Raw genomic sequence first — 27390 nt, 5'->3', positions numbered from 1 at the left:
GGATTCAGTAGAAGCAAATGCCAAGCAATACCAGAAGGTTTGTACATATTAACATTTGTCACCTGGGTTTGTGCTCGACGTGCGACTATAAGGCAATGCCGGTGAGAAATTGGAAAAAAAAAATTTGCAATACGTAATGAAATTATCGTGGCTTGAAAAGTATAGACTTAATTTCGGAAAATATCTAGTTTAAAAGTTTCTTACGATACAATAAAAACACCATAAGACGTCTGAGAAGACCATAGTAATATGCTTCATAATGTGACCAATATACAGCCACACGTCCGACTGGCAGCAAGGTGGACGACCGGCCATGAAAGACATGAAATTCTATTCCCTCCTAAGAATTATTGCCGTAATTAAAGCAGGTATGTGTTTGTATCTTGAGGAAAGGGTGATTATTGTGTGCAAACGAGTATAGATCACTATGGCATTAATTGGGAGCGTAGGCAGTAAGGCTTTTAAACTTTGGTAGATAGCTTATGTGTATTTCGGCCAGATGGGGAACCGGTTTCGTGCAGTGGCCATGAGAGAGGATGGCAGCAACCCTCAAGGTCGTGCTCGAAGTAGCTACCGTAAGGCCCAGCTGTCCCTGTTATCCTTGGGTCAGGTGAGGCACCTGAGGAACAACTGTGAAATCCGGCAAACAAAACCATTTTGAATCAACGGGGTGGGGGGATCATCCAATGCTCAGAGTGAATAGGGACACTTATTGCATAGCTTCACCCGCAAGATGACAGACAATCTTAAGCGGTCGTGACAAACATGTGTTAACTGCTGACTAAAGTAGTTAGTGGTGGTGACGTGGAATCACGAATGAGAAGGAATTTTTCCCCCTCCCATTATTTCTAATGTCTGATTAAACTTTTCGTTTCTTTCCTTTTCTAAGCGGCACAGCTGTAGACTGCCATTTTTAACTAGGGCTGTACGTGATTTCATAGTTGTGACAACAGGAAAGATTATGAGTTATTTTGCATTCACGGTGTGAGAGGAATGTGTGGTCAGTAGTACATGAGATGTGGTGTTATTGTATTATAAACATGTGTAATAAGTCTTGTGGTATTATTTATCCTCTGCATGAATTTGAATGTACAGGTAAGTTTTCCGCCTCTGGGCAACCGATTTTATTATGTTTAGTTTAGCAGAATGAATTGTTTGTTGTAGTTGTGGTGAGAATCACAGTGCAAATTCATAGTTATGTAAGAAGATTCCTTACTGAGTAAAACACCACAAGCAGGCAGGTCAGCAGATGAGTGCTGAAATTAGAACCAGTGAACCTGTAGGGGATGAGCGAGGGTGTTGACACGAAAACATGTGGTATGGAAGACAAGGATCTCGTGTGTTGTTATAAATAGTGGGAAACTTTATAGAACGGCCAAGTAAGATTTATCTTATGAAACCCAGAGAGAAGGAAGTTAAAGCTGATGCATTCTTGAGGACTGAAATTGATGAACATAAGAATCTCATTGTTGATATATAGAAGCACATTTTGAATTTATACACATTGATTGCAGTCCCTAGTGCTGCTCAGGGATCTAATACTGTTAGGGATGAGGTTTTAGAGTTGCAGAACTGTAGTGAGCACACAAATGTTATAAGTGAGGTAGATTCCATCTAAAATTTAGTGATGGTTTATGTGCAGTAGCCTAATAATAATGTAAAATCTAGGCTGTTAAAGTATCAGATCTGTGAAGGGTAAATTTAAAACAGTGGAGGGTAAATTTAAAAACAATGGAGGATAAAGATATTGATATATTATCTTGGAATGTTAACAGTTTATAGGAAAAGATCCATAGATGTGCATGCTTATGCTCTTGAAAATGATATTGATATGTTAGCATTGCAGGAAGTTGGTGTAAATACAGATTCCTTAAAGTTACGAGGATATCAGTGGTTTGAGTTACCAGCTGATCTAGAATATAAATACAAGAGGTTTAGTTACAAGTTAAGAATAGCATTCCTCCCTCTTTAGTTTCAGCCTATAGGGTTAATGGTACAGAAATGTTGTGTAAATATTTATGCTAAAGATCCATGTCTTAGTTCTTAGTAACTTCCTAGACTGTTTATTTAGTGAAAAATGTTTTTTAGTCGGAGATTTGAATGCTTAACATGAGGGATTTGGTCATTCATGTGAGAACCCTCGCAAGACCACCACAACCCCTGAACACCAAGGACGAAGCGATTGCGAATTGGAAATTCGCAGATCTAGAATAGTGGCGAGTGTTTTTGTGTTAAAGCAGTCAGTCGTGCACGTTGTTAATGATTTGGCACTTGGAAAGAGTAGAAATAAATCGAAGAGCATATTTCCGCTATCATTTTAGTAAGTTTAGCGCTTTTCGGGAGTGAATCTAGCGACATCCGAAATTTTGAGTTGGCAACTCTGCTGTCCGTGCTCCCGTTTTCGTAACATTATTTACATCAGCTGTGGAGACTGTGGTGTGAAGACTGTGGTGAAAAGATCGTCCTTTCCTTCATTTCGTAAGTTACCAGTACTTAATAATACACACTATATGATTTGTGCCAACATTTCACTGAATATATTACAATATCTCGAATTTTTCACAACATGAGTACTAGGTAAATATCTTATGTGAAATTGTTGTATAGGCCATTATACTGTTCTTCCCCAAATTAAATCGAACATCACAGACTGTTACTTGGTATAATGTATTACCAAAAGGTAACTATAAACCCGTTAAACAACCTCAGACCACACATACTGCATGATAGAAACAACTTCCATCGGTAAAACTATCGGTAAAGCTGTAAAGGTATTTTGGGGGACATATTGAAGTTAATGACTTGTAGTGATATCATAATCAAATATACTTTAGATAGCCCAGAAACTTCGACATTTGATTGTGCTAGGTAAGTTTAGGGAGAAAAACCATAGTTACTTGACGTAATTATTTAATGGCTTACTTTGTGCACACTTTTTGTTGCTAAATGTACAGTTTTCACCTTATTGCAGTTCAAGTGATCCCTAGCATTGGTTATTGTGATGTAGAAAATGAGGGTGATAAATCTTTCCTCTTAGGTCATCACAGAAATAACTTCTTGCATTTAGAAAAAACTTATACCGGTAGATTGGGAAAATTTCAGCGTAATTGCATCTCAGAATTGACTTTTGGAATTAAAAGAAATGGCTATCATTAGATTTGTTATATTCATTATTAGAAGTGGTTTAGAATTGGGAGTCATGTTGGAACACTGCTCATCTTACATGTGAGTGAGGTAATGCCAACCAATGAAGTGAAATGCTACTAGAGCAAAATCTTTGCACACCTCACTTGTCATCACAAAGGGCCAAGATTTATGTAAGATTGTAACATTGACAATATAAAAACATTGTCATTTTCCTTCCACCATATTAGTTGCATACAACGAGCAAAGTAAATGCAGTTGAGTGAAAGTCATTGAAACCTTAATGTTGACATATTTTTCATATGACTACAAATAAGTTTCATTCAGGTTGATAGATTTTTTTATATTGGTTTTGTTGATCTGTAAGTGTATTCCATTTATTTTCATCCCACATCTTTCATGATCATCGTAGTCTTCCCCACTGTCATATTTTATTGTTGCGAGGGTAAAAGATATGCTTCAAATGCTCCCTCAGTACTACAAATTATGAGTCCATTGATAAGCATTCCTTTGAAATCCATGTTTTTTCTTTGGTGCCCCGAAACTGGACATTTACCCATGGACTCCGATGAATTTCATAAAAGTGATGTAGACAAGCGATGCATGATTCAGGGCATTTTATTTCTTGTGTTGAATGATAAATGAGTTATATTGGGAAGAGATGTGATGACCAGGGTAAATGTAGAGATATTCAACATAAAGATTTGTGAAACATTTTTGGAAATAGAGAGAACCATGCCCCAAAATTGGAACTTTGGCTGATGACTTGCTGAATTTAGAAATTATGACCAATACAGATCATGTGAGGCCTTTAAGCCTTCTGTTTAACAGTAGGTAGAGTTGTGCAAGTTTGGAGAAAAGTAGGGTTGGATAATTTAAAAGTCAGTGAAACACTTGAAGAAGTAGACTGGAAAGGAGAGAGTGGAGGTAGTGGTAAAGGTGGGTATGGTAGCCAGGGATGGAGGATGTGGTGGCACTGGTGCTGAGGTAGGGTGTGGTATTCAGGTAGGTAGGGCGTGGTGGTCATGAGGGAGTCTGTGGTCGTCTGGAAGGGAGGAAGTGGTGTTTGTAAGGGATGTTGCAGGTGGCCAGGGTGGGAGGGGTGATGGTGAGGAACAGTGTGGTAACCCTCAGCAGGAAGAACTAGATGAGGTCCTGAATCTGCTTGTACTGCTAGCTAATGATGATTGCAATCATAATAGATGTATTTTGAAAAGTAAGCTCTTCAGTTTAGCAAGTGCTGTATGTTAATGATGTAACAGCCCAACCTCATCATGATCCATACATACGTTGAAAATCCAAACTGACTAGTCAACAACACAGTCACCCCCTTGATAAAATCAGCTGCAGCACTATCTACTCTGGCCACTGTGCCACATTGTACCTTGTGTAAAGTTCTCACCGACTCCTCTCTCTTCACTGAACCACTCTCCCCTGTCTCTCACTTCACACACCAACCTGACCCAAACACCCTTCATCTGCCACTCTATCGTCAAACATATCAACAGCTCTTCAAAATACTCACCCCATCCCCTTCTCACTTCTTGACTACCTGTTACTGCTTTCCCTTTTGGCCCTTTCACCAATGTTTCTATTTGGCCTCATGTTTTCACAAATCATTAACCTTCCATAACATTATCTCACCCTCCCCTAAAATTTACTGATACTCCTCACTCCAACTCTCATTTGCTCTCTTTGTCAACTCCTGCACCTTCCTTTTTGGCTTCCTGCTGCTTTCCCTTATATTTCCCCCAATCATTTTCACTTCTTCCCTGGAAGTACCGTCAAATGCCTTCCTTTCACTGACAAATTTACTTTTTCCTCTTACCAATATATATATATGTTATATGGTTGAGAGGCATGGGGTGTAGATAGAGTTGTGTGGAGGAGGGTTGATGTGTTGGAAATGAAATGTTCGAAGACAGTATGTGGTGTGAGATGGTTTGATCGAGTAATTAATAAAAGGGTAAGAGAGATGTGTGGTAATACATAGAGTGTGGTTGAGAGAGCAGAAGAGGGTGTATTGAAATGGTTTGGTCACATAAGGAGAATGAGTGAGGAAAGATTGACAAAGAGGTATATGTGTCAGAGATGGAGGGAACGAGAAGTGGGAGACCAAATTGGAGGTGGAAGGATGGAGTGAAAAAGATTTTGAGTGATTATGGCCTGAACAAACAGGAGGGTGAAAGGCGTGCAAGGAATAGAGTGAAATGGAACGATGTGGTATACCAGGGTCGACATGCTGTTAATGGATTGAACCAGGGCATGTGAAGCATCTGGGGTAAACCATGGAAAGTTTTGTAGGGCCTGGATGTGGAAAGAGAGCTGTGGTTTTGGTGCGTTACACATGACAGCTAGAGACTGAGTGTGAACGAATGTTCATATATTATATATGTTATATTATTTATCTTATTATACATTAAATATACATATATATAGTGCAATAACTGACATAGCACACAGAAATATGACCCAATCAAGGCTATCTTGGGTGAAAGAAAAATAAAGAGAAAAAAGTACAAGTTAATGTGGACTCCACAAGTGATTGAAGTCCTGACTCCTAAAGAAGTAAAGATTATTTGGAGAAAGAAAGACAGAAGGAAGATAATTCTGTAGCGAAGCTGTTCGATGAAAGGAGATGTCATAACAAGCACACACAAGTTGTGGGAACCTGCAGTCAAACGTTTGTCATGCGCCCAAATCTTAGGGTGTAACACGTAAATAGGTCTCAAGAACAATGGTCAAAATTATACCTATAGAATAGAGAGAGAGCAACAACATTAAGGCATTTGGAAAGGGAAGGTTCTAGAGAAGTAATGCCAAGAGAGTTAATGAGATGTAATGATTTTGATTTCACTCTAGTTTATAAGGAGGTGAAGAATGATCCTCCCACAGATGTGCGAGTAGTTTTCTATACTCGGGCAAATCAAACTCTTGTAGATGTGAAACAGCCGCTCACAAGAAATGATTTTGGAACCTTCATAACACTCCCAGCTTTTGGGATGTAGACTTTTTGACATTAATTAGATGGGGTTTTCAAGACAAAGTGATGGTTATGCCATCATGTTTGTATTTTTACAAGGTTGAATTGTGTTTTCTTTGAAATTTAACATTGAGGAGCAAATGATTCTTAGAAAGATATATTATTAGAAGTTGCATATTAGCACTATTAAATTTTACAAGGTTACTGCAACTACAATCCAAAATGCTGCACAGGTCTGAGTTAAGAAAGGAAATGATATCAGTATGAGAAAGAATACAAATATTAAAGGAAGAAAAAGTATGTTGAATCATGAGTTTAATAGTGAATAGGGTTAGAAGTAGAATAGAGATCATTTGTTGAGAGAAGAGAGTAGGTGATGGGACAGAACCCAGAGGAACGCCATTGATAATAGGATGGGGTTTAGAAGGTGAAGACCTATACCTCACCCCTTCTAAAGCTTTAGAGATTTTGAAGGCTACAACAAGAGTGTCACTAAAATCCCTGAGAGAGGACCAAAGGCGAGTCACATTGGAGAGATCACCAGTAGACCTAACACTGCAAAATCCTGACTGGTCATCTGAAAAAAATGGAATGGAATTCTAAGTGTTGAAGAAAGTGTGAGTTGAGCAGAAGTGAGAGCAATGGGTTGAGCATTGGAGGAGCTAGACCAGTCTCCTTAGTGATGGGTTGCACCAAGGCTTGCTTTCAAACAGAAGGGAAAGTCTGGGTTTCTAGACAGGTCATTATATGTGAGCATGGATGGGTGATAGCTCTGAGGCACTTTTCCTTAGAACGTACTTCAGATGAGGATGATTGGAGATTGGTTGCAGTAGAAGTTGCATTGTGTGTGGGGGTGGGTAAATGTAAATGATAGTCTCACTTGATGACTGAATGTCATGTGCATAGTGAACGACTATGAAGCATTAATTTTAGTGTGGAGTGTTGTTTCAGAAGCCTCATTAGCCATGGGTTGAGGTGTGGGGGAAGGATGTATCAAATGTTTTATTTCCCTGATTCCCTCTTGGAATTGGAAATGGAGTTAATGATATATTAATGGAAAAGTAGCAAATAGATTCTTGTGTTAACTGGAAACAAGAGCAAAGTTGAACATATCAGAAGAAGAATAGAGGATATATAGATAAAGAATGGGTGGAACAAAGCTGAAGAAAACCAAGAAAGAAAAAGATCTTGGTGTTTGTGTTGCCGATAATGTAAATCCACTAGCTCTTGTTGCTAATGTTGCAGAAAAAGTAGATGATGCAATGAAATACCCAGAAATTAGTATCTGAGCTTAGGGACCTATCTATGGAGAGAGAACAATAAAATGGGTGTGACAAAACTCACTAAGAATCAGATGAGGTGTGATGGAAATTTTTAGATTTGAAAGGTTTGGAAAACAAAAGTCACACACAATCTAAGGGCTTTCAAGGAAGAATGAGAAGACAATGAGAGTCCAAAGTCTTGAACAAGAGAGCCAAAATGAACAAAGTTTGTTAATGCTTGTAGTAATTTCTTGGATTGTGTTGCTGGAATGGAAAGTGGGTAATCCTTGTATAAATGCTTTCAAGACACTGATAGTTGCTTATTGATGTAAGGTAAAAGAGGTTACCCATGGGAGTCCTCAACTTCCCAGACTTTCTCTCTCATAACGATAGATCACTGCTCCTCCTAGCATTAAAAGGAGAATATCAGACAGTTGTTCCAGTTCTAAACAAAATATATAAATGCTAACTCTTATTCTATACAATGAAATTTTTTTAAGTGAAGGTAATTTGGTGCGTTTTGTTATTGAGCAGAAAGGGTAATGCAGAAAAGATTGCCTGAGTTGGGTCTGAGCCAAGTGTGGTCAGGGCTGTGGGTGGGTCCAGCCCGATCAGTAACGGCCCATGAGCTTGCAACCCGTGGGATTACCACCCTAATTTGGGCCACCCCTGAAGTCTCCCCACCACAGCTTCCAGTGAGTCAGCAGGCAGTCATTATTTATTTTCTTAATTTTCTCAACTTTTCACTTTCTTTATACTGTACTTTGTCTTTATGCACATCTGTGTGTTTTTCATTTGTTGTTTTTGTTTTAGTGTACGTCAGAATTTAAATTTTTGTAGTCTTGTTTATATATATGGAGAGGAAACCTTATTCTTGTGGATCCCATTTTATTGTCTCATTGTTCTATTAAGCAGCCTTTTGAGTTTCTTAGTGCTTTCATCATTTACCATTTTACCTTTCAGCTTATTTCTTACACACACCACTGTGTTGGTAAAGAGGAGTTATCTCACAGTTCTTGCCATCCATTTTTTATTTTTGCCAGTCATGCCTTCTAGATATGGCATTTGTTGTTGTTTTCACGAAATGTTATGTTTTGATATGATAAAGACCCATGATGAAAACAAAGGTAATTATGTCTTTGTTCTCCTGTCTCTGTGGAATAGGTAGTCTAAGTCTAGGGTGGCTATCTACAGCCTGTGGGTCTTATCTGGCCCAGCAAACAGTTTCTTGCAGCCCATAAGTGCTTGGCATTACTTATTACTGTATAAGTGTGGGCCTTAAGTAAATGTAATTTGAAGTGATGTGCAGTTATGCTAAGAAAGAAAAGAATGGACAGTACACACCAACTTTTACTTTGCTTCAAGAAAAGTTTGGCTTGTTAACATCCTTTGTGATCACATTAAAAAGATTAAATGCTCAAGCTTTGATTATGGGAAAATCTGTTATCGAAAAACAATGCTGTATGCTTAACAATATTTTCTGCATGTGCCATCAGCAAATATAGTGTGACCAAATAAGCAGATTTTTTTTTTCATACTATTCGCCATCTCCCGTGTTAGGGAGGTAGTGTTAAGAACAGAGGACTGAACCTTTGAGGGAAATCCTCACTTGGCCCCCTTCTCTGTTCCTTCTTTTGGAAAATCAAAAACGAGAGGGGAGGGTTTCCAGCCACCAGCTCCCTCCCTTTAGTTGCCTTCCACGACACGCAGGGAATATGTGGGAAGTATTCTTTTTCCCCTATCCCCAGGGATAAATGCAGATTTTTTTTTTTTTTTCTGTCTCCCGCATTTGCGAGGTAGCGCAAGGAAACAGACGAAAGAAATGGCCCAACCCACCCCCATACACATGTATATACATACGTCCACATACACAAATATACATACCTACACAGCTTTCCATGGTTTACCCCAGACGCTTCACATGCCCTGATTCAATCCACTGACAGCACGTCAACCCCAGTATACCACATCGATCCAATTCACTCTATTCCTTGCCCTCCTTTCACCCTCCTGCATGTTCAGGCCCCGATCACACAAAATCTTTTTCACTCCATCTTTCCACCTCCAATTTGGTCTCCCACTTCTCCTCGTTCCCTCCACCTCCGACACATATATCCTCTTGGTCAATCTTTCCTCACTCATTCTCTCCATGTGCCCAAACCATTTCAAAACACCCTCTTCTGCTCTCTCAACCACGCTCTTTTTATTTCCACACATCTCTCTTACCCTTACGTTACTTACTCGATCAAACCACCTCACACCACACATTGTCCTCAAACATCTCATTTCCAGCACATCCATGCTCCTGCGCACAACTCTATCCATAGCCCATGCCTCGCAACCATACAACATTGTTGGAATCACTATTCCTTCAAACATACCCATTTTTGCTTTCCGAGATAATGTTCTCGACTTCCACACATTCTTCAAGGCTCCCAGAATTTTCACCCCCTCCCCCACCCTATGATCCACTTCCGCTTCCATGGTTCCATCCGCTGCCAGATCCACTCCCAGATATCTAAAACACTGTACTTCCTCCAGTTCTTCTCCATTCAAACTTACCTCCCAATTGACTTGACCCTCAACCCTACTGTACCTAATAACCTTGCTCTTATTCACATTTACTCTTAACTCTCTTCTTTCACACACTTTACCAAACTCAGTCACCAGCTTCTGCAGTTTCTCACATGAATCAGCCACCAGCGCTGTATCAGATGATATACGTGCTGTAAAAGAATTTGAATCAAGGTTTTGCCAGTCTACATGCTCTTGAAATGGAACTACAAGGCTTTGCATCTCCATTTCCTGTTAATGTTGATACATTTCCTGAAGTGTTACAAATGGAACTTATAGATTTGCAGTGCAATAGTGAACTTCAAACAAATTTATAGTTCAAGCAAATTTAGTGCTGTTGATTTACTTGAATTTTACAAATTGTATGTCACCACACATGTACCTTAAGCTAATTTCACATACATTGAGGACGTCTTCACTAGTACTTACAATTGTGAACACTTATTTTGAAAAATGAGCATTGTTATATACAAAGGTGAAGTGTTCTTACTGATGTTCACATGAACACACTGCATGTTGCCTGTCCAGTGATGAAAAGTTTTGTAGAAATTCTCAAAACACATCAGTGCCCTACATCACATTAATGATCCAGAAGTTCCAAAGTTTCTCTCAGCAATTTTGTATAAGTACAGCTATGTGTTTTTAATCCAATTTGTTATGATTTACGTAATTACAGTCTGAGATATTCTAGAAATATAACTGAATTATTGTACCTTGAAAGTTCTGAATCTCTTCTATTTACATAGGAAGTTACATACACACACACATAGGCTATGGTGTGTGTTTTTGTATACATATATACACATATAGATATACGAGGTTAAGAAGATTTGGCAAGATAAGTGTGAAACTCTCTTCCTGTACACCACAAATAGTAATCACACACACACACACTTTTGCCCACCATAGGGTCAAAATATTTAGAAATGAGCCACATCCTTAAAAGTTTGGCTTCTCTCTTCACCATGTAGTTTTCCCTTATAATTCTGGGATCCTTTTTCTTCCATATTGTACTTTCTTGCATTTTTATGTGGTATATTATGTGGAGAGACTTGAGTTGGTGATGCATACTCCACTGCCATGAGTCAAACATTGAAGGACACTTTGATGCTGACCATAATTATGTTTACCTCCTTCAAGATATTTCTGTGTTTTGCAGGTTCTTTAGGCATAATATCAACTTTCGTAGGTGCTTCATAAGATTTTTAGAACTGTGTGGACTAAAGTATCTTTTATCTTTTCCCCCAGTTCATTACACGAACCATAGGAGGAAAGGTTGGGGAAGATAGCATAGGAGTCATGGAGATGAGTGGGGCCACAGGAGGACAGAAAGATTGAAGGAAATAGCATGTGTTTGAACTGAATTTTGTGAGCTATATATTTGACTACTCTAGCAGCTCATTTGGTTCTCATTGCAAATTAGTACATGGGTACGATTTTTAACTATTTTCATAGGTTTGGCATCATCAGATGTATTCAGATATGACAAGTTCTTATAGCAGGTAATTTACAGATTCAAAACAACTTTCCCAGTACCAGGACTAAGGCATGGGTGAGCTAGGATATGCATGAATGTGTTTTCTCATTAGGAACAATGTGCTTTCTTTTATAACCTGATAAAAAAGTTATCTTAAAGAAATATCTGCTTTTCTCATGCCTACTCATGGCCTGTTGTCTCTCTGTCTTCCTTAGATCATTTGAAATGGTCTAGGGTTCCACAGACTCTTCATCCGGTCATAACTGGTTTGTATAGGATGCCATTTGACAATTTCTCCAAGTTTAATGTGGCACATTCCAGATAGGTAGTTAGATCTGTTCAAGAAGTATTCCTTAATATTGCTTTGGAATTTTAGTTTCTTTACCACAAATTTGAGCTGTGATATTGAGGACATTCTTGCAGTGAACCTACCTCTTTCAGCTTTCCAGGAAGTCATTTACCCATATGAATAGTTTGGGAGATTTGCAATGTGTTACTTAGTCCCTTTTGAATCCTGGATGGTTTTCATTCATATTGTTCCCTTTAGCCAAGAACTCATCTGCTGTATCTGTATCTTTTGTGTTTTTTCCTGTAACTTTCTGATAATTTTTGTTAGTGACATCTGTAGGTAGGATGATTACCCTGTCACCTTTCAGAAAGAGGAAGTACTAAATTGCCCTGTTCTACTCCATTAGTGCTGAATCCCTTTTCAGATGTGATGTTGATACTTGCCAACAGACATTATTTACATTTCAACATTTCTCTTGATATAGACCTCTGGTAACAGGTTAGGCACTGTGTCAAACCCTAGATGTTTTTCTGCTACAGCTTATATCATGCGTAGTCATAATTGTATTTAGAGGCTTCTCTCTTTTGTCTCTTCCTCATTACAGTACATTACTCTACTCATACTTTTACCAAACTTTTCCTTGTTTGTGAATGTGAACATGATTTTTCAACAGACTTTATTATATATCTAACATTTCTCCTGAAATGGACCTTTCATAACAAATTAGGCACAATGTCAAACCCTTTTTCTTCCCCCCACAGTTTCCTGGAGCTGATGTCCAACTAGAATATTTGCACAGAGCTTCTTTCACTGTCTCCTCCTCATGACAGTACAATACCTTTCTCTAACTTAAATTGAATTTCATCAGTCATTTATCAATTTAAGTTGAATTTCATCAGTCATTTATATCTCTCATGACCTTGGCACCATATGAAAACATGTACATGCAAGAGTCATTTTTACATTCCAAGAAGAGTATTGGGCCTTTCTCATACCTAAGCCTGATTAGCTGATCTGTAACCAATGATTTTTTCGTAATGAACGTATGGAAAGGTTTTGGATTGTCTTTTGCCTTGTCCCCAGTATCCTTTTCAGAGTTTCAGTACTCCTCCCTGATTATCTAGCATTACTTGTTTTTTGCTCTTTATGTACCTTTTAGATGCTGGTTGGCTACAATCTTATCAGAATTTCCTCCAAAATATGTATCTAAGTTCTTTCACCTTTGTGTGGTTACTGTATGTGTGTTAAAGTGAGGGAAGGAGTTTATTCTAATGTTTCATATCTTAACCTCGTATACATGCACCATATCTTTACTTGTGTTTACACTCTCATGTACACACACCCTAGCCAAAGCCAGGTACCCATTTATCAACTGGCCCCAAGTGGAGGATGAACACTTGTGTTGGCTGTAGGATAACTGCCATGCCCAGGATTCAAACCCATGTAAGTCTGACTTGGTCAGGCCTATTCTGACTCATGGTTAGTGACTCTAACCACAACACAAAGGGACATGCATGCACTTGTGTATGGGTTTTTGTTTTTGAGGGGATATAACCTATTGACTGTGGTTGCTCTGAATATTATGTGTACCCACCATGCATCACGTTTCAATAGTTAAAGTGGAAATACATCATTTTTTTGCCCTCACATATGAAGGGTTATTTTTCTGAAACAGGTGATACTTGCGACAATGTAGTAAAACTTTACTTGTGTAATGAACTTCCCTGATGAATAAAAGTTCAGTCTGTGACTTTGCTAGCTTTACAAAGCATCCCTTTTTGTGCTATGATACATGAACTTTCCATTGTGCAGATATGTTTTTAATTTCTTTTGCCATATATTACATTATAGGTATCCATGATGTGTATTCCATATACATTATTTATTTTATATACATTTTCTTTTGCTGCTGTGACAGTGCACATTTGTTATGTCCTCCTTAGTGTTTTAATGGGTCCTGACCGGCTGAGTGAAAAATATGAGAGCAAAAGATAAGGAAACATTTTAAAATCCCCAGGCTAGATACAACATTGTTATGTCCTCCTTAGCATTTTAATGGGTCCTGACCAGCTGAGCGAAAAATATGTGAGCAAAAGATAAGGAAATATTTAAAATCCCCAGGCTAGATACAACACACTAGCAGTCATCTGCTAAAGGTGAACCATACTATATGCAACACATCGGGAGTCAAAGGGTTAATCATCACTGATCATCTTCACTTGGAGGGTTATATTCAACACAGCTTGAGAAACATTTATTCAGAATGTTCTATTAACATACTTATTACCTTATGTAATGTGTTAAAATTATTAGTGATATAGTCTGAGGAATAATTTCTGTACATTATGATTGGTGACTTTCCATTCTTTTTGTTTATTAGGACATCCATGTACTGGAAGTACTCATCAAAGATGACCCAGACCAGGACATCAGCCTCTACTTCCAGTCTGTGGCTAAGGCCTTTAAGGAGTGTCAAGGTGAGTATGAAAGTTTGTGATTGAACTTTTTGACTTTGTTATTTGGGGGTTATATACTTTTGGTGAGTGTGATTTGGGGGTATATACTTTTGATGAAAAGTTTTCTGAAGCTCTGTAAGTTCCTGGGTGTATTTCATAGGAATTTGGTGGTTCTTTGACAGGAATTTTGGTATGTTAAGTGTGGTTTTATGATTGTGTGAATGAGCCATACATGCATTTGGGTGAGTTACAAAAGGCTTTGTTAGTGTGGGTGAGTTATGTGCATGTGAATTTTGATAAACACCTTGGAATTGGGTTAGGTTCATTGTGCTTAGGGATGCATTACTAGAGGGTCCTCTAATGTTAAGATAGCTATTATGTGGCTGTAGATAAGTTGGAGATGCTCTTTGAGTGCAATGGAGGGTTGTCTATTTGTTGGTGAGTTGCCCAAGATTCTTTAGATGTCAAGGTGGGTCTTTTTTTACAGATGGAAGAATTACCAGTGGCTTCTTGAGTGTTAGGATGAGTTGTATTACTTTGGATTTATTTAAGAGCCTGGTTGCTATGGTGGAACTTAACCTGCTTCTTTGTATCTTAATTCTGGTGCCATTTTTGTTGTTACCCTCTGGACCTTATCTGGTAGCTCTTTGTGTGTCTTTAAGTCCACTGATCAAACTTGAGAAGCATTTTCTCGTTTTGGCCTTGTGTATGATCGAACAACTTGCTGAGTATTTCCTTATCCATGAACTTGAATGCAGGTCTAACATTTGCAAGCTGACAGATGGTATCCTTAGCTGTTCTTCTAAGGTGGGACTCTGGTGAAAGGTTAGGGACATTATAATTTGTTTACTTTTGTGGCTACTTGATGTACACATTGCTAAATTGCATGTTCTAATGAAGGTCCTCCTCTCATGATGTTTACTGGGTAACTGTCATCTGTAGAATTTCTGAGGATGGTTTCTGCCAGCCGTGATATATTGTATCATTATGTAGCTCATGGCGTCTCTAGGATATTTGAAGTGGGGCAGGAAAAATCGGCACGCAATAGGCACATATGTAGGAGTGGTACCATTTTTCCAGGTATGTTTGTAGGTTCGAAAAGGTGAAAGTTGAAAGTCATCTTAAATGGAAATTGGAATTTGAGTACCGCAATGAAAAGATATAATTATCAAGCTATTAATGAGTGATTTGACATCGAAAACTTACACTGTGAAGAATAAGATGAAAGTGTTATATAAAGAAACAAAGCTGACTACTGCTGTGTTGAATGGTCACCAACAAATCAAGCTGAAACTGATAAGTTGTGGAGAATTTAGAAACACTTTACAAGTAAAACTAAAGTTATGGAACATATGAACTGTTACAAAAAATTGAAAAAACAAAATACAGAGTTTAGGAAGAAGAGGAGGAGAAAGATGTTTCATAATGTATGCTTGACAACAGAAAAAAGGAATTAGAGAAACATTCAAGGATTAGACATTTCATGGAATGGAGAAAAACTTACTATTTGGACAAAAATTCCATGAAAAGTGATAAAGAAAAACCTACTGTTTGGACAAAAATTCCATGAAAAATAACAGAAATACCTCAGAATTTGTAAAGAGATAAAGAAAGAGTGAACATTTCTTCATTGTTTTGCTAAAGGAGATGAGAAACCTGCAAGTAAAAAGTACAGAAACTTTAAGAGGAGATTGAACAATGGCTAAAAACTGTTCAGATTGAGCTCAAGAAAGACAAGGCAGCTGTTGGCAGCAGAGAACATTATTATTCTGAAACATTTAGGTTATGCAGTGATCATCATATGCTAACCCTGCCTCATAACAGACTCTCATCATGGATAGTTCTTTTCTCCACTGGCTAGTCACTGAATCATTATTGGTAAACTAGAAGGAAGACATCCCTGCCATACTTTTCTGTGGCTAAGGGTTGTTATCCTACATCAGCATGATTTAAACCCTAAGATTTATTACCTGTTTAGTTGCCTATTTTTATATTGTAAGGAGAGGTCTGTACTCACTGGGACTCTGCTTTTAAGTGTGTTAATATTTGTCATTGCCTGCTTATGGTTATCTTTTTTGCATAAAAGGGAGGGAGATTTGCACATTTGGGGCCCCATATCTGAACTTCACATATCTATCATACTGAATTGAATTTTCTAATGCTTTATGCATTTTATTTGTATTTGCTCATCATATTCCTGTGTCCATGACTCCGTTGCTGAAGAAATATCCTTGCATCCCTCTTGACTCTTTTCTTGCTTAGGAGTCCCTTCTGATTTTAGAAAAGTAGTTTCTGTTAGCATTCAGGAATTCATAGAAGGCAATCATGTCCCCATGTGCTGAGTAAGGTTTTCTTAGTTTTTTCCAAAAGTTTTTCTCTCAAGTGATGAGAGAATTTTTTTTAGGTATTAGTCACCACATTGTCCTGAAGCACAGAGCATTCTGTTTTGATTAGCTGTAACATTTGAGAAGGCAGTGAGGTTGTGAGAGATGGTAGATGTCAAAGCAACAGGACAGTAGTTAAAGGGGTTAGAATGATCACCTTTCTTAGGGATGGTATGTACCAAACACTTGCTTCCAAAAAGGAAAATTTCTGGTTTATAAACAGAAATGAAATGGATGAGTAAGCATTGGTGTAAGTTCAGTGACATGCTTTTTCAGTACATGGGGATGGATGCCATCAGGAGCATAAGTCATGCTTATGTCCATAGAGAGAATTGCTTTCCGGACAGTTCGAAAAGAGATCACTGGGAGGGACATAGGATTAGTAAAGAGGACCACTCATCCAAGGTAGAGTTAGAAAAGAACTGAGAACTGAAAGGAGTTGCTTTGTTTATGGGAGAGACTTCTATAGTACTGTTAGAATGGGAAAGTGAAGGAAAGGTATGGTGACAAAAGTTGTTAGTGATGCCCATAGCTAGAGACCAAAAAGACCTGTCATTGGATGAAGAGGAATGGTTATGGCACTTATTTTGAATAAAGGAATACTTTGACTCATGGGAATACTTTAAATGGGAATACTTTAATTCATGGATAACATACTTTCAGTTATTACAGGAAGTGACATGCTGAATGGGAGTCAAAGGAAGGAGAATTTTTCCAAGCCTTATGTGCCTGAATGGCCTCAGAACAGGAATGGTTGAACCATGAATTGGAAGCAGAGGTTGTCTTGGAGGAAGAGGGGATGAATGCTCCTATTCTGGCAGTAATAATCTCTGTTATGTGTTTGTTAGAGATAGAAGCATCACTGCATAAGAGCCAGTGATGTACCCAAGGGAAGTTATTCCAGTCATCTTTGTTGAGATGCCAATATTTACATTTAGAAAGGGCTGCTGGTTGGGCAGTTGCTATTAACATTGATACCTTTTTGAGTGTGTTGTTAGATGAACTAATTGTTGGTGAGATTGTGTAGCTACAGAGTGAAGGATTAAAGGTGAAAAACAGATGCAGAAAATTTGAATAGTGGTCACAGCGGTCGGGAATATGGGTTAGGTGGTTGACACTTTGCTCTTGATTGTTGAGAATGGAGAATGTGAGGGCCTCAATTCCCCCACCATTCATTTATGAGGAATTCAGCCATTCCCTATGGTGAACCTTGAAATCCTCAAGTTAGATGATCTTGGCTTGTGGGTGAGAGTATGCCATAGTCTCATGGCAGGTCTTCTGCTGGTCGATAAAAGATATGAAATTTGTAGAATTAGGAGAGCAGTAGGAGAAACAAAGGAAAAGCATGGCACTTGGGAGACCGACCTTGAGCCAGATAACATCAGAGTTTAGAGGTTCAAAGTCCTTTATGCATGCTACAGGTGGATTGTTGTTGGAATATGCACAGGTACTACTACCTATGAACTGGAACTGTGAATGGGGATTGTGGTTAGATTTGTGAAAGGGGCTAGTGAGAACATTAATAGACAATTAGGTATGAGAGAGAAATAAGACTTTAGGAGAGGTACTAGACAGATGGCGTTCAACAGAAGAGAGGTTGCAAGAGACCATGAATGTTGGTACAGTGAATAGAAGAAAAGACAGGTCTTTTGGAAAGGGAAGGATTGTGGGAGGGGCAGATACTACTATTGTTTGATCCCTACCTCTTATTGGCAGTAGGGTGAGGCAGGAACATGAAGATTCATAGCACCCTAAGATACCGGGGATTAGGGGCCATAGGTTTGTTGGATCTCTATCATGATTTCATGTATACTGTAAAAGAGACTGAAATCGATCATGGTGAGGAGTTAGGTGTCTTACAATCCATGTTTTGAGATGTACCATGTGAAAAGAACAGTATAGTGTGTAAATATGTAAATTTCCATTTTCCATACTTTTCACCATTTCCCGCATTAGCGAGGTAGTATTAAGAACAGAGGACTGGGCCTTTGAGGGAATATCCTCACCTGGCCCCCTTCTCTGTTCCTTCTTTTGGAAAATTAAAAAGAAATGAGAGGGGAGGATTTCCAGCCCCCCGCTCCCTTCCCTTTTAGTCGCCTTGTACGACACGCAGGGAATACGTGGGAAGTATTCTTTCTCCCCTATCCCCAGGGATAGAATTAGATATGTAAAATTAAATATGTAAATATATGTACATATATTAACTTTAGCATGGTTGAGGGACAGGTTAGTTGGGGTGTGGGTTTGATTGAAGAAATATGACATGGAAAAATTAAAATAAATGATTTGTTTTTTATGTTTTAGTAAGTCCCACTTTGGGAATATGAATAATGTATTGGGCTACCACAGTCATTTGGTTTATGCTGATTAACAGGGTGTTCATATGGCCTGGACCTTTGCCAAAAGTACATACCAGGTCTGAGGAGTTTCATGTATACAATGTTATTTACAGTTTAGTTTACCATTGTGAGATATTTTGATTAAGTTTTTGTAATTCATATATTTCATTTGATAATTTTCCTGCAGTACGTAGTACATTTTTGGGCATTTTCCTCATATTTTAGCATGGAATTTAGGTTGAGAAATCTTTCCCAGGAATGTTATCTCCCAGTATTCCATTTAATCCTATCATAAAATGTGATGCACTTTCTTTTGTTTCCATTGAGTTGTGATTTCTTGGAGCTCTGCAAGAGGAGGATGTGTTATGACTAGTTGAAACAATGAAAGAAATGTGTGTATGAGAGATTTGGTATGGTATGGAATGCAAAGGTAATGAATTGGAGTGGTAGAGAGGGTGAAATGTAATATTTTGAGGTGGGAGCATATGATAGTGTGATTAAAGTGATTGCTGTGAGAAGAAGACTGGTGAGGGGAAATAGAGCAGAACAGTAATGGAGGAAGAGAAATGGAGGAAGAATGCATGAAATGATGTATGTGAGAGAAGTATGTCAGGACAGGTTTAAGTAGAAACTATTTTACCCCTGGCCACACCCTTGATGGGAATTCCTGGAAGGAACAGGCATCCAAGATATAGCTAGATAGACACCCAAGTGTTAAGTGGGGACTACCCAAAAAGACATGCATGTAGAAGAATGAAAAGTGAAAAAGATTACTATTTTATCTACCTCTGTTTTGCTGTAATGGATTGTTGAACTTATGAATGCTACAATTGGTGCTGAAATAGAAAAGAAAAATTATTTGAGAATTATAGATATGCATGCAGTAGTATGGAAAATGAAGAATAAATTCTTTATACACCTTTGTTTTTCCATGGTGGAGTGTTGAATAAGATTTTGTAATTACACTGGTCAACAAAATTTTAACTTTCTTTGTCCCATGAACTAAAAGGTGGACCTTATAGTACTTTTTATGCTGAATTTGAATCTTTTTTTTGGAATTTTTCTATCAGGCAAGGTTTTTAGAGACAGAGCTGTTACATTTTACAATATGTTTATGTTACTTCTTCATTAATAAGGCTGGTATTACACTTGAAAACTTGCCTCTAAAATTTAGAGATTGTATGATTTTTTACTCTATTTGGCCTCGGAACATCCCTCCTTAGTTTCAGGCAGTAATCTGCCAACATAGAGGGGTTCCACTTTCCTCGATACTACTTTTCCATATCCAGACTATTTATTTATTTATACTGCAAGGAAACAGATGAAAGAATGGCCCAACCCACCCACATACACATGTATATACATACACATCCACACACGCACATATATATATATATATATATACATACACAGACATACATACATACACATGTACATAATTCATACTTGCTGCCTTTATTCATTCCCATCCCACCCTGCCACATGTGAAATGACACCCTCCTCCCCCCACACATGCGTGAGGTAGTGCTAGGAAAAGACAACAAAGGCCACATTCGCTCACACTCAGTCTTTAGCTGTCATGTATAATACACCAAAACCACAGCTCCCTTTCCACATCCAGGCCCCACAAAACTTTCCATGGTATACCCCAGGTGCTTCACATGCCCTGGTTCAATCCATTGACAGCATGTCGACCCCATCAGTGGATGACATGGAGAGATTACCGCACTTGCTTTGAATAAAGGAATGCTTTGCCTCACTTTTGATAAGTCACTGAACAAGTACCACTTATCTGTGTTATATACGTGGCCAGAATGAACATCATTGCAAAACACCAGACCATCTTCAAGGGGGAAAAGTTCTTGAAAACGACACAGCAATCACGACGAAAACAAGCTTTAGTTCAGCTTGCTTCATAGACAAATTTAAATTGCAGTTGAGATCATCATTACCTCCATGACTCAGCAAATGTGGTTCACTTGAAGAATAGCTTGCATCAAATGTTGGATCGATATTGTCCTTTACTTTATCTGCTTTCTCATCACCAGACTCATCTTCACTCAGTGTCATGTTTCTTGGAGGCTGTGGCACAGGCATTTTCTGACTGTGAGGTACTGTCCTCATAGTAGATGGTAAATTAGGATATTTAACGGCATGCTTGGATTATGTTGTACCATTTATATTTGTCAGGCAGAGCTAGCAATCCGAAGCGTGATCTTTGGGTTCTCTCCAAACCATAGGAATGGCAAAAGGCATATGGCATGGACCTTTTGCCAATACTGTGAGAAGCCTGACACATGTGACGCAACAAATACTGTGGGCCCAACTTTTATCCTGGTCACCCATTTTACAACCAAAGTAATGCTCGTAGCATTTTTTTCAATTAGGGATGTGAAAGAACGTTTTTGTGATGTGAATGTCAGTTCACCAAAGAAGTAGCAGAAAGAATTCAGACTATTTACACAGTTTCTCAGCATTATAATTGTGGATGGGGTATCTGCACAACACTTAAATACACAAAAGCACAAACTGTCAACAGAGTGGAAATGACAGTTTACACATTGAGTTCTAGCCTGCAACTGGCAGAGAACTGCTACTCAGCAGTGGGCACTATTTGAGTGTCCCAACATTTCCAGTCGTATTTCTGCAGGTCCTTGATGATTCATTTATCTAGGCTTTTGCTTTCAAAAAGAAGCTATTGCACTTCTTAAACAGTGAAAATAGCTGGGTTTACTAGCTGAACTTTTTGTTTCAAATGCTCCATAGAATACTGGTACATATATTCTGTGCATAATGATAGGTGAGTAAGCTGGAACAAAAAAACTATGGGTGATAGAGAAATTCTAAAAACATATTTGGATTCATTGTACAAAAATACATAAGAAACAGGTATTTTTTTCCATGGGACAAAATTTTTGTTGATCAGTGTTATTTTGTGAGTTAGAAACAAAGTTATGATTCAGCATTTAGTCTTAATGGTAATTTTCAAAACAATATATGTCTTATGGAAAACTCATTCTGTCGCTATAATTCTTTGTATTATATTCTTAGTCCAAGACACCTCATTGTATTTGTGAGGTAGCATCAGGAGCCTTTTATTATGCATAGTTTACCTTTCTATGATGCTTGATCCTTTTCTGATATATGGACCAGCTTTCTCATTAGAGTGAAACAGTAGAATACTACAAGTATTTTCTTCAGGTATGAATTGCCTGACTAGTGATTTCAAAACATAATTGATCATTTACCTAAGTCATCCACAACAGGATTCTCTAATCGATGTCCCATTTCTCTCCCACCTTTGTGATGTTCGGCATGTGTCAGTAGCCAATGGAAGTGGGATGGCTGTGGTGTGTCGAGCAGGGGTGAGTAGGTCAGCATGTCTGGCCCTTGCAGCATTGGTTGGGCAGCCACAACTTCAGGAGATGACCCTCAGAAATGCCTACCTAACTGTCAAGGGTGCGAGACCCCTTATCAGGCCTAACAATGGCTTTTTTTCACAGGTCAGAAACTTTTATTTTGTTTTTGATTTCCCTTTTGAAGATTTTTAAGATACAAACATGGAATTCCTCTCCTTGTCTTACATATGACAACAATTTAATGCACACACCTCATTCTTTGTAAATATAGATTATCCTGTGGTTAGTGCTGTGTGCTCGCCCTGTCTTTTGGCAAAGTGTTAGATGTAATGGATTAGGAGGTAGGAACATTAGGCTGGAGCATTAGATAGAAACATTAGGCATGAAGTAGTCGGTAGGAACATAAGCTGGGAACATTATGTTGAAGTAGTTGGTGGGAGCATTAGGGAGGAACATTAGGTAGGAGCTCCAATCAGTGACCTGTTAAGGGTGAGGCATTAAAGGCTAAGGGGTGGCACTGGAGTTCATCATCTATGGAAACCTTTGCTGTGGCCACCCCATTGAGGTAGCTCCCTGAGGGAATTGGCATCAGAGATATAGATAGATAGATCGACAGACCTTTTAATGGAGTCCTGTATAATAGATTTTCTTGTACATGAAAAAGTATTTCAATAACGTGTATACTTTTATGATAATCATTAAGAAAATTAAGAATTGAAATAAATCCATCAGTCATAGAAGAAAGAGAACAAGTGAATATTCATGGCTATGTTTATAGCCTACCACAATTTGCATCAGATCAGTCTTGGATGTTCTGCTTTTAGTTATCTTCAACTTGTATTTAGATAACATTTTTAACCCTTCATATCAGGAAAACAGCCTGCAAGCATAAGCATAGGTAAAGCAATCAAGATGCCCCGGAAGGTGATTAACATAAACTTAAGGATGCAGATAAAATGCTTGGTAGAGACAAATGGGTGTTAGGCAGTTGTGGGTAGGTCACTTGGATTAGACTCCTCTACCTTTGAAATGATGCATGATATTAGTGAGAGCAGAAAAGAGCCAGCCAGTTGTGTATGTTCAAAGTTATAAAAAAAAATGTCCATAGGAATAAACTGCTTGAGACAATGGGGAGCAGGCCTGAAAAGTGTAGATACCCTGTATGGGCATGGCAACAGTGATGAACAACACTGGAAGCTCTGACAGACTTTTGAATAGAGATTGAATTTAGTTTCATATGATATTTGTATTACCATTTTCTATATTTTATCTATAAAACACCAAAATAACCTCTGCAGAGCCATTTCCATTATTGAAGGAAGCCATTTTATAGAACTTATCAGAATGAGAATTGAAACTACCAGGAATGCATCTCCATGTGCACCATGTTACAAGTGCCTGTCTGTATCTCTGATGCCATTCCCTCTGGTAACTCCCATAAAGTGGATGGTCATGGAAAAGCAGTCGCCATTTATCCCTGTTCGTACATGCTTCTCATGTATGCACCATTCCAATGACTTTTCCATCATTTCTCTTTCTTCAGTACTGTTCCACTCTATTTCCTAATGTCACAGGTGGTCTTCCTCTTACACCAACCCCTTTAATTGTACTGTCATACACTTTCCTTGTAAACTCCCTGTCTTGCATTCTTTCCATGTGCCCAAACCCACTTAAAGTATTATATTTCACCCACTCTACCACTCAGAATTCATTCCCTGCCCTACTGAATCTCTCATATACCCCCTTATTTCTTTCTTCATTTCATCTAGACACATCTTATGCAGCTTTCAGATAGCTCATTTTCACAGTTTGGATTTCTGGCCATTGTGACACATTCCATGTCCATGTTTTGGCTAAATAGGCCAGGGTTGGGAGGTCTATGCTGCCCCAAAATCCTATCTTCACTTCCATACCTACACAACTATCTCTCATTATTTTGTTAAGGGACCCAGTGACTCTTCTACCTTGTACTGCTATTTCCTTTATCTCTCCTTCCCTATCAACAAACCTATCCCAGATAGCTTGAATTTTCTCATCTCTTCCAGTCTCTTTCCCCTTATATTTATAACGCCATTTAGTACACTTTCTTATCGCATTCTGTAGTGCTTTGTGAAATCTATACTTCCACTGCATTTCATTTCAAACACCGTCACTTTACTTTTACTCATATTGACTTTCACTTGCTTATGCTTATACACATCATAAAACTCGCAACCTTTTGGAACTCCTCTTTACTCTCAGCATACAATGTAGTATCAGCCACAAACAGGTTTATTACTCACCACCATACTTCACCACCACAATACATTACTGTACCGTTTTTCCCTGGTTTTTCTCACATCTTTTATATCACTCCATCCACATATATGTTAAAAAGCCATGGTAACATCATTCAGCCCTGCCTCACACCCACATGTATACGGAAACTTTCACTCAACTCTCCATCCACTTTTGCACATGCATATGCTCCTCTACAGAGGGCTTTTGCACCATCCATCAGTTGTCCCCCTACTGTATGTATCTTTAACTCATCCCATAAAGCATTCCAGTTGACTCTGTCATATGTTTTCTTCATATACATAAAAGCTGCTTACAGTTTCTTAATTTTTGTTAGATAATTTTCCACAGTCATTCTCACTTCAAAAATCTGAACCACACATCCACTTTTCCTTGCTCCTCTCTTATTCTGCATCCATTACTCTGATAATCAACACTTTTTTCTACACTTTACCAGTTATACATAACAGATTTTATCCCTGGGATAGGGAAAAAAGAATATTGCCCGCATATTTCCTGAATTTTGTAGACGACGACTAAGAGGGGTGGAAGCAGGTGGCTAGAAATTCTCCCTTCCTATATTGCTTTCCAAACAAAACAAAAAACAGCAAGTAGTCAAGGGAGGATATTTCCCTCTGAGGCTCTCATCTGTTCTTGACACTACCTCGCTTATGCAGGAATTGACGAGCATCTATGAAGAAAAATATCAGATTTATTCAGTTTCTGTTTATATACCATGAAACTGCAGTTTGACCAATTCTAATCAGACATCTGTGGCAGACCTATTATCTGTTCTGTAACTTTCCCCAAACTAACCTTGGTAAAACAGTAAACAATTCTTATTTTACCTGTGAGTCTCATTTGGAATATTTTGTTGGTAGCGTGTAATCTATGTAATTTTTATGAATCACCCTTTCAGTGATCAAGTATGAATGTGATCAGTTTGTATCTGCATTTTATGTCTCGATGACTAAGTATATACATGGCAAGTAATACGTCCTCTCTCTCTTTGTTTACCTCTTCCCTTCAGCTCATTAGATATGAAGTCGCGATGCGAGGGTCACCAAGTGTAACAATGAATGAATCTCCATATCAGGCTGGAGAGCAAGTGCCTGACGTATACCTTGAGGAGCTAAAGAAAGATATGGGCTCCACCTTCACCACTTTCTTGCCATATTGATGCATGGCTTTGATGGGCTTTATGCTTATGGCTCTTGTGATGTGTGACCAGGTCTCACCTGATTCCTCTCACAGTTTGGATACTAAATTGGTCCAAGAATATTCAGGAAGGATACTCTGAAAGCATGAATATGTGTGGATACCCAGATCTAGACATGATATAGTCAGAGTTTAAAGATGAACATAAAGGGTACACTGAGTAGGAATTCATGAATGTGCGGTAATGTGTAGAAAGGGTAATTAGTCTCAAGGATTTTAAGGGACCATATGGGTTAACTTTTATAATTTTTGAAAAGATGCAGAAAAATATTGACTGTAATTGTCAGTGAATAAGCTTCATGGAAGTCTCCAGAAAGATGCACTGCTGCCTTTGAATGCAGTGGGTTTTGCCTATGAATATCCATGTTTTATACTGTTTCCAGGTAGTTACCAGCACATGTATTTTGCTACATTTTATGTCAATATGTGGTTGTTATTACTAGAAGTATGATGGAGGTAATTTATTTTTATTGATTAGGTAAGATTGTTGTAAGTTTATAGTAACAGGAACATTTAACATCATATAGTAATGGATGGAGATGGTTGCTACAAATGGATGATTTTTATACTACTTGCCTCTTCAGTGTATGGTGTATATTGCATGCTTAAAATAGCAATATGATATTTCAAACGATACAAAAAGTAGAGGAAGAAAAATTATTTTACTACTGTGTGGATGTAAATTAAGTGCCAAGTTACTATGTGATTTTTTTTATGTTGAAGGCTCCAGTCACAGACAAAAGTCCGCATTAAGGCTGGGCCTTAATTGAAACATTGAGAATATTATGAAATGGGAAAAGATGCGGGAAAGTATTTACTAATTTTTGAGAAAGTGAAAGATCTTCCTTGAAAGTGAAAGATCTTTCTTGAAATGTGCCAGGTCATAGTTATTGGGAAAGACATGAGAAGGAAGAGTTCCAGAGTTTTGACATGTAGGGGAAGAAGCAGGTATCAAAACGGCCCACCCTCGAGTTGCCGATGGCCATTCAATAAGTATCACGTGACGCAGCAGCTTGCTGAGTATTGCATGGTCTAGCTAGTGGTGGGGGCACACAAACAGCTAGCCCTCAGGAGCAAAAACCCAAGCAATACCTATAGAAGAGAGAAAGTGAACCAACACTGCAGCATAGGGAAATGGTTCAAGTATGAAAGTTAGCCTGGAACAGTTTATAAGTCAGACAGCTTGTGACTCTGTCAAATAAGGATACAGAGCTAGAACCACCCAAAATGTGAGAGTATTACTCCATACAAGGATGAATCAATCCCATGTATAAACGTAAACAGAGCATTTGTTCAGAAGTTTTGGCATCTCAACAAGACAGTTTCTTAGAGGCAGACTTAGCTATTCCTGTAGTGTGGGAATACTATCAAAATCTAGGTAATTTGACATACTGGTAATTATAATTTTCATTGATGTTTCCATATTATTCTTGAATGAATAATTATGTATGTTTTTCTTTATCAGAGAATTTTATTTTTTCTTAGAATTGAGATGTACTTAAGAAATTTACCACAAATGGTTGTAATTATTCCTTTGAGGCATATGCTCTATGCATTTCAAAGGAAAGTAACCATTAGTGTTTCTATTTTGTACTAGATTATTAAGCATATTAAAAGAAGAGCCCCCA

General features: G+C 38.2%; 1 protein-coding gene across 5 annotated transcripts; it reads left to right on the top strand.

The window, feature by feature from the left end:
* The first annotated feature begins 298 nt into the window (after nt 1-298).
* Nucleotides 299-27390, top strand: LOC139749072 (dual specificity protein phosphatase 14-like). 5 transcript variants are annotated; one of them, XM_071662546.1, is made up of 5 exons: nt 299-368; nt 7924-8084; nt 14110-14206; nt 22236-22411; nt 25575-27390. In XM_071662546.1, exons 1-5 carry the CDS (start codon nt 314-316, stop codon nt 25722-25724), a joined length of 639 nt encoding a protein of 212 aa, XP_071518647.1. In that variant the 5' UTR covers nt 299-313; the 3' UTR covers nt 25725-27390. The 5 variants fall into 5 exon arrangements, with proteins under 5 accessions (XP_071518647.1, XP_071518646.1, XP_071518649.1 ...); XM_071662545.1 differs by having other exon boundaries at nt 22233-22411; XM_071662548.1 differs by lacking the exon at nt 299-368 and adding an exon at nt 1291-1379.

This window comes from Panulirus ornatus, chromosome 6 (genome assembly GCF_036320965.1).
Source record: "Panulirus ornatus isolate Po-2019 chromosome 6, ASM3632096v1, whole genome shotgun sequence".
In the NCBI taxonomy this organism is placed as follows: domain Eukaryota; kingdom Metazoa; phylum Arthropoda; class Malacostraca; order Decapoda; family Palinuridae; genus Panulirus; species Panulirus ornatus.
Note: the sequence above shows the minus strand (reverse complement) of the source record. Positions and strands in the feature narration are given on the sequence as shown.

Excerpts from the sequence above, each read along its gene's own strand:
- LOC139749072 (XM_071662545.1), top strand. The coding sequence starts at position 314 with ATGAAAGACATGAAATTCTATTCCCTCCTAAGAATTATTGCCGTAATT. Across the intron at positions 8,085-14,109 it reads TCTCCCCACCACAGCTTCCA|GACATCCATGTACTGGAAGT; the intron begins GTGAGTCAGCAG and ends TTTGTTTATTAG. Across the intron at positions 14,207-22,232 it reads GGCCTTTAAGGAGTGTCAAG|TAGCCAATGGAAGTGGGATG; the intron begins GTGAGTATGAAA and ends GGCATGTGTCAG.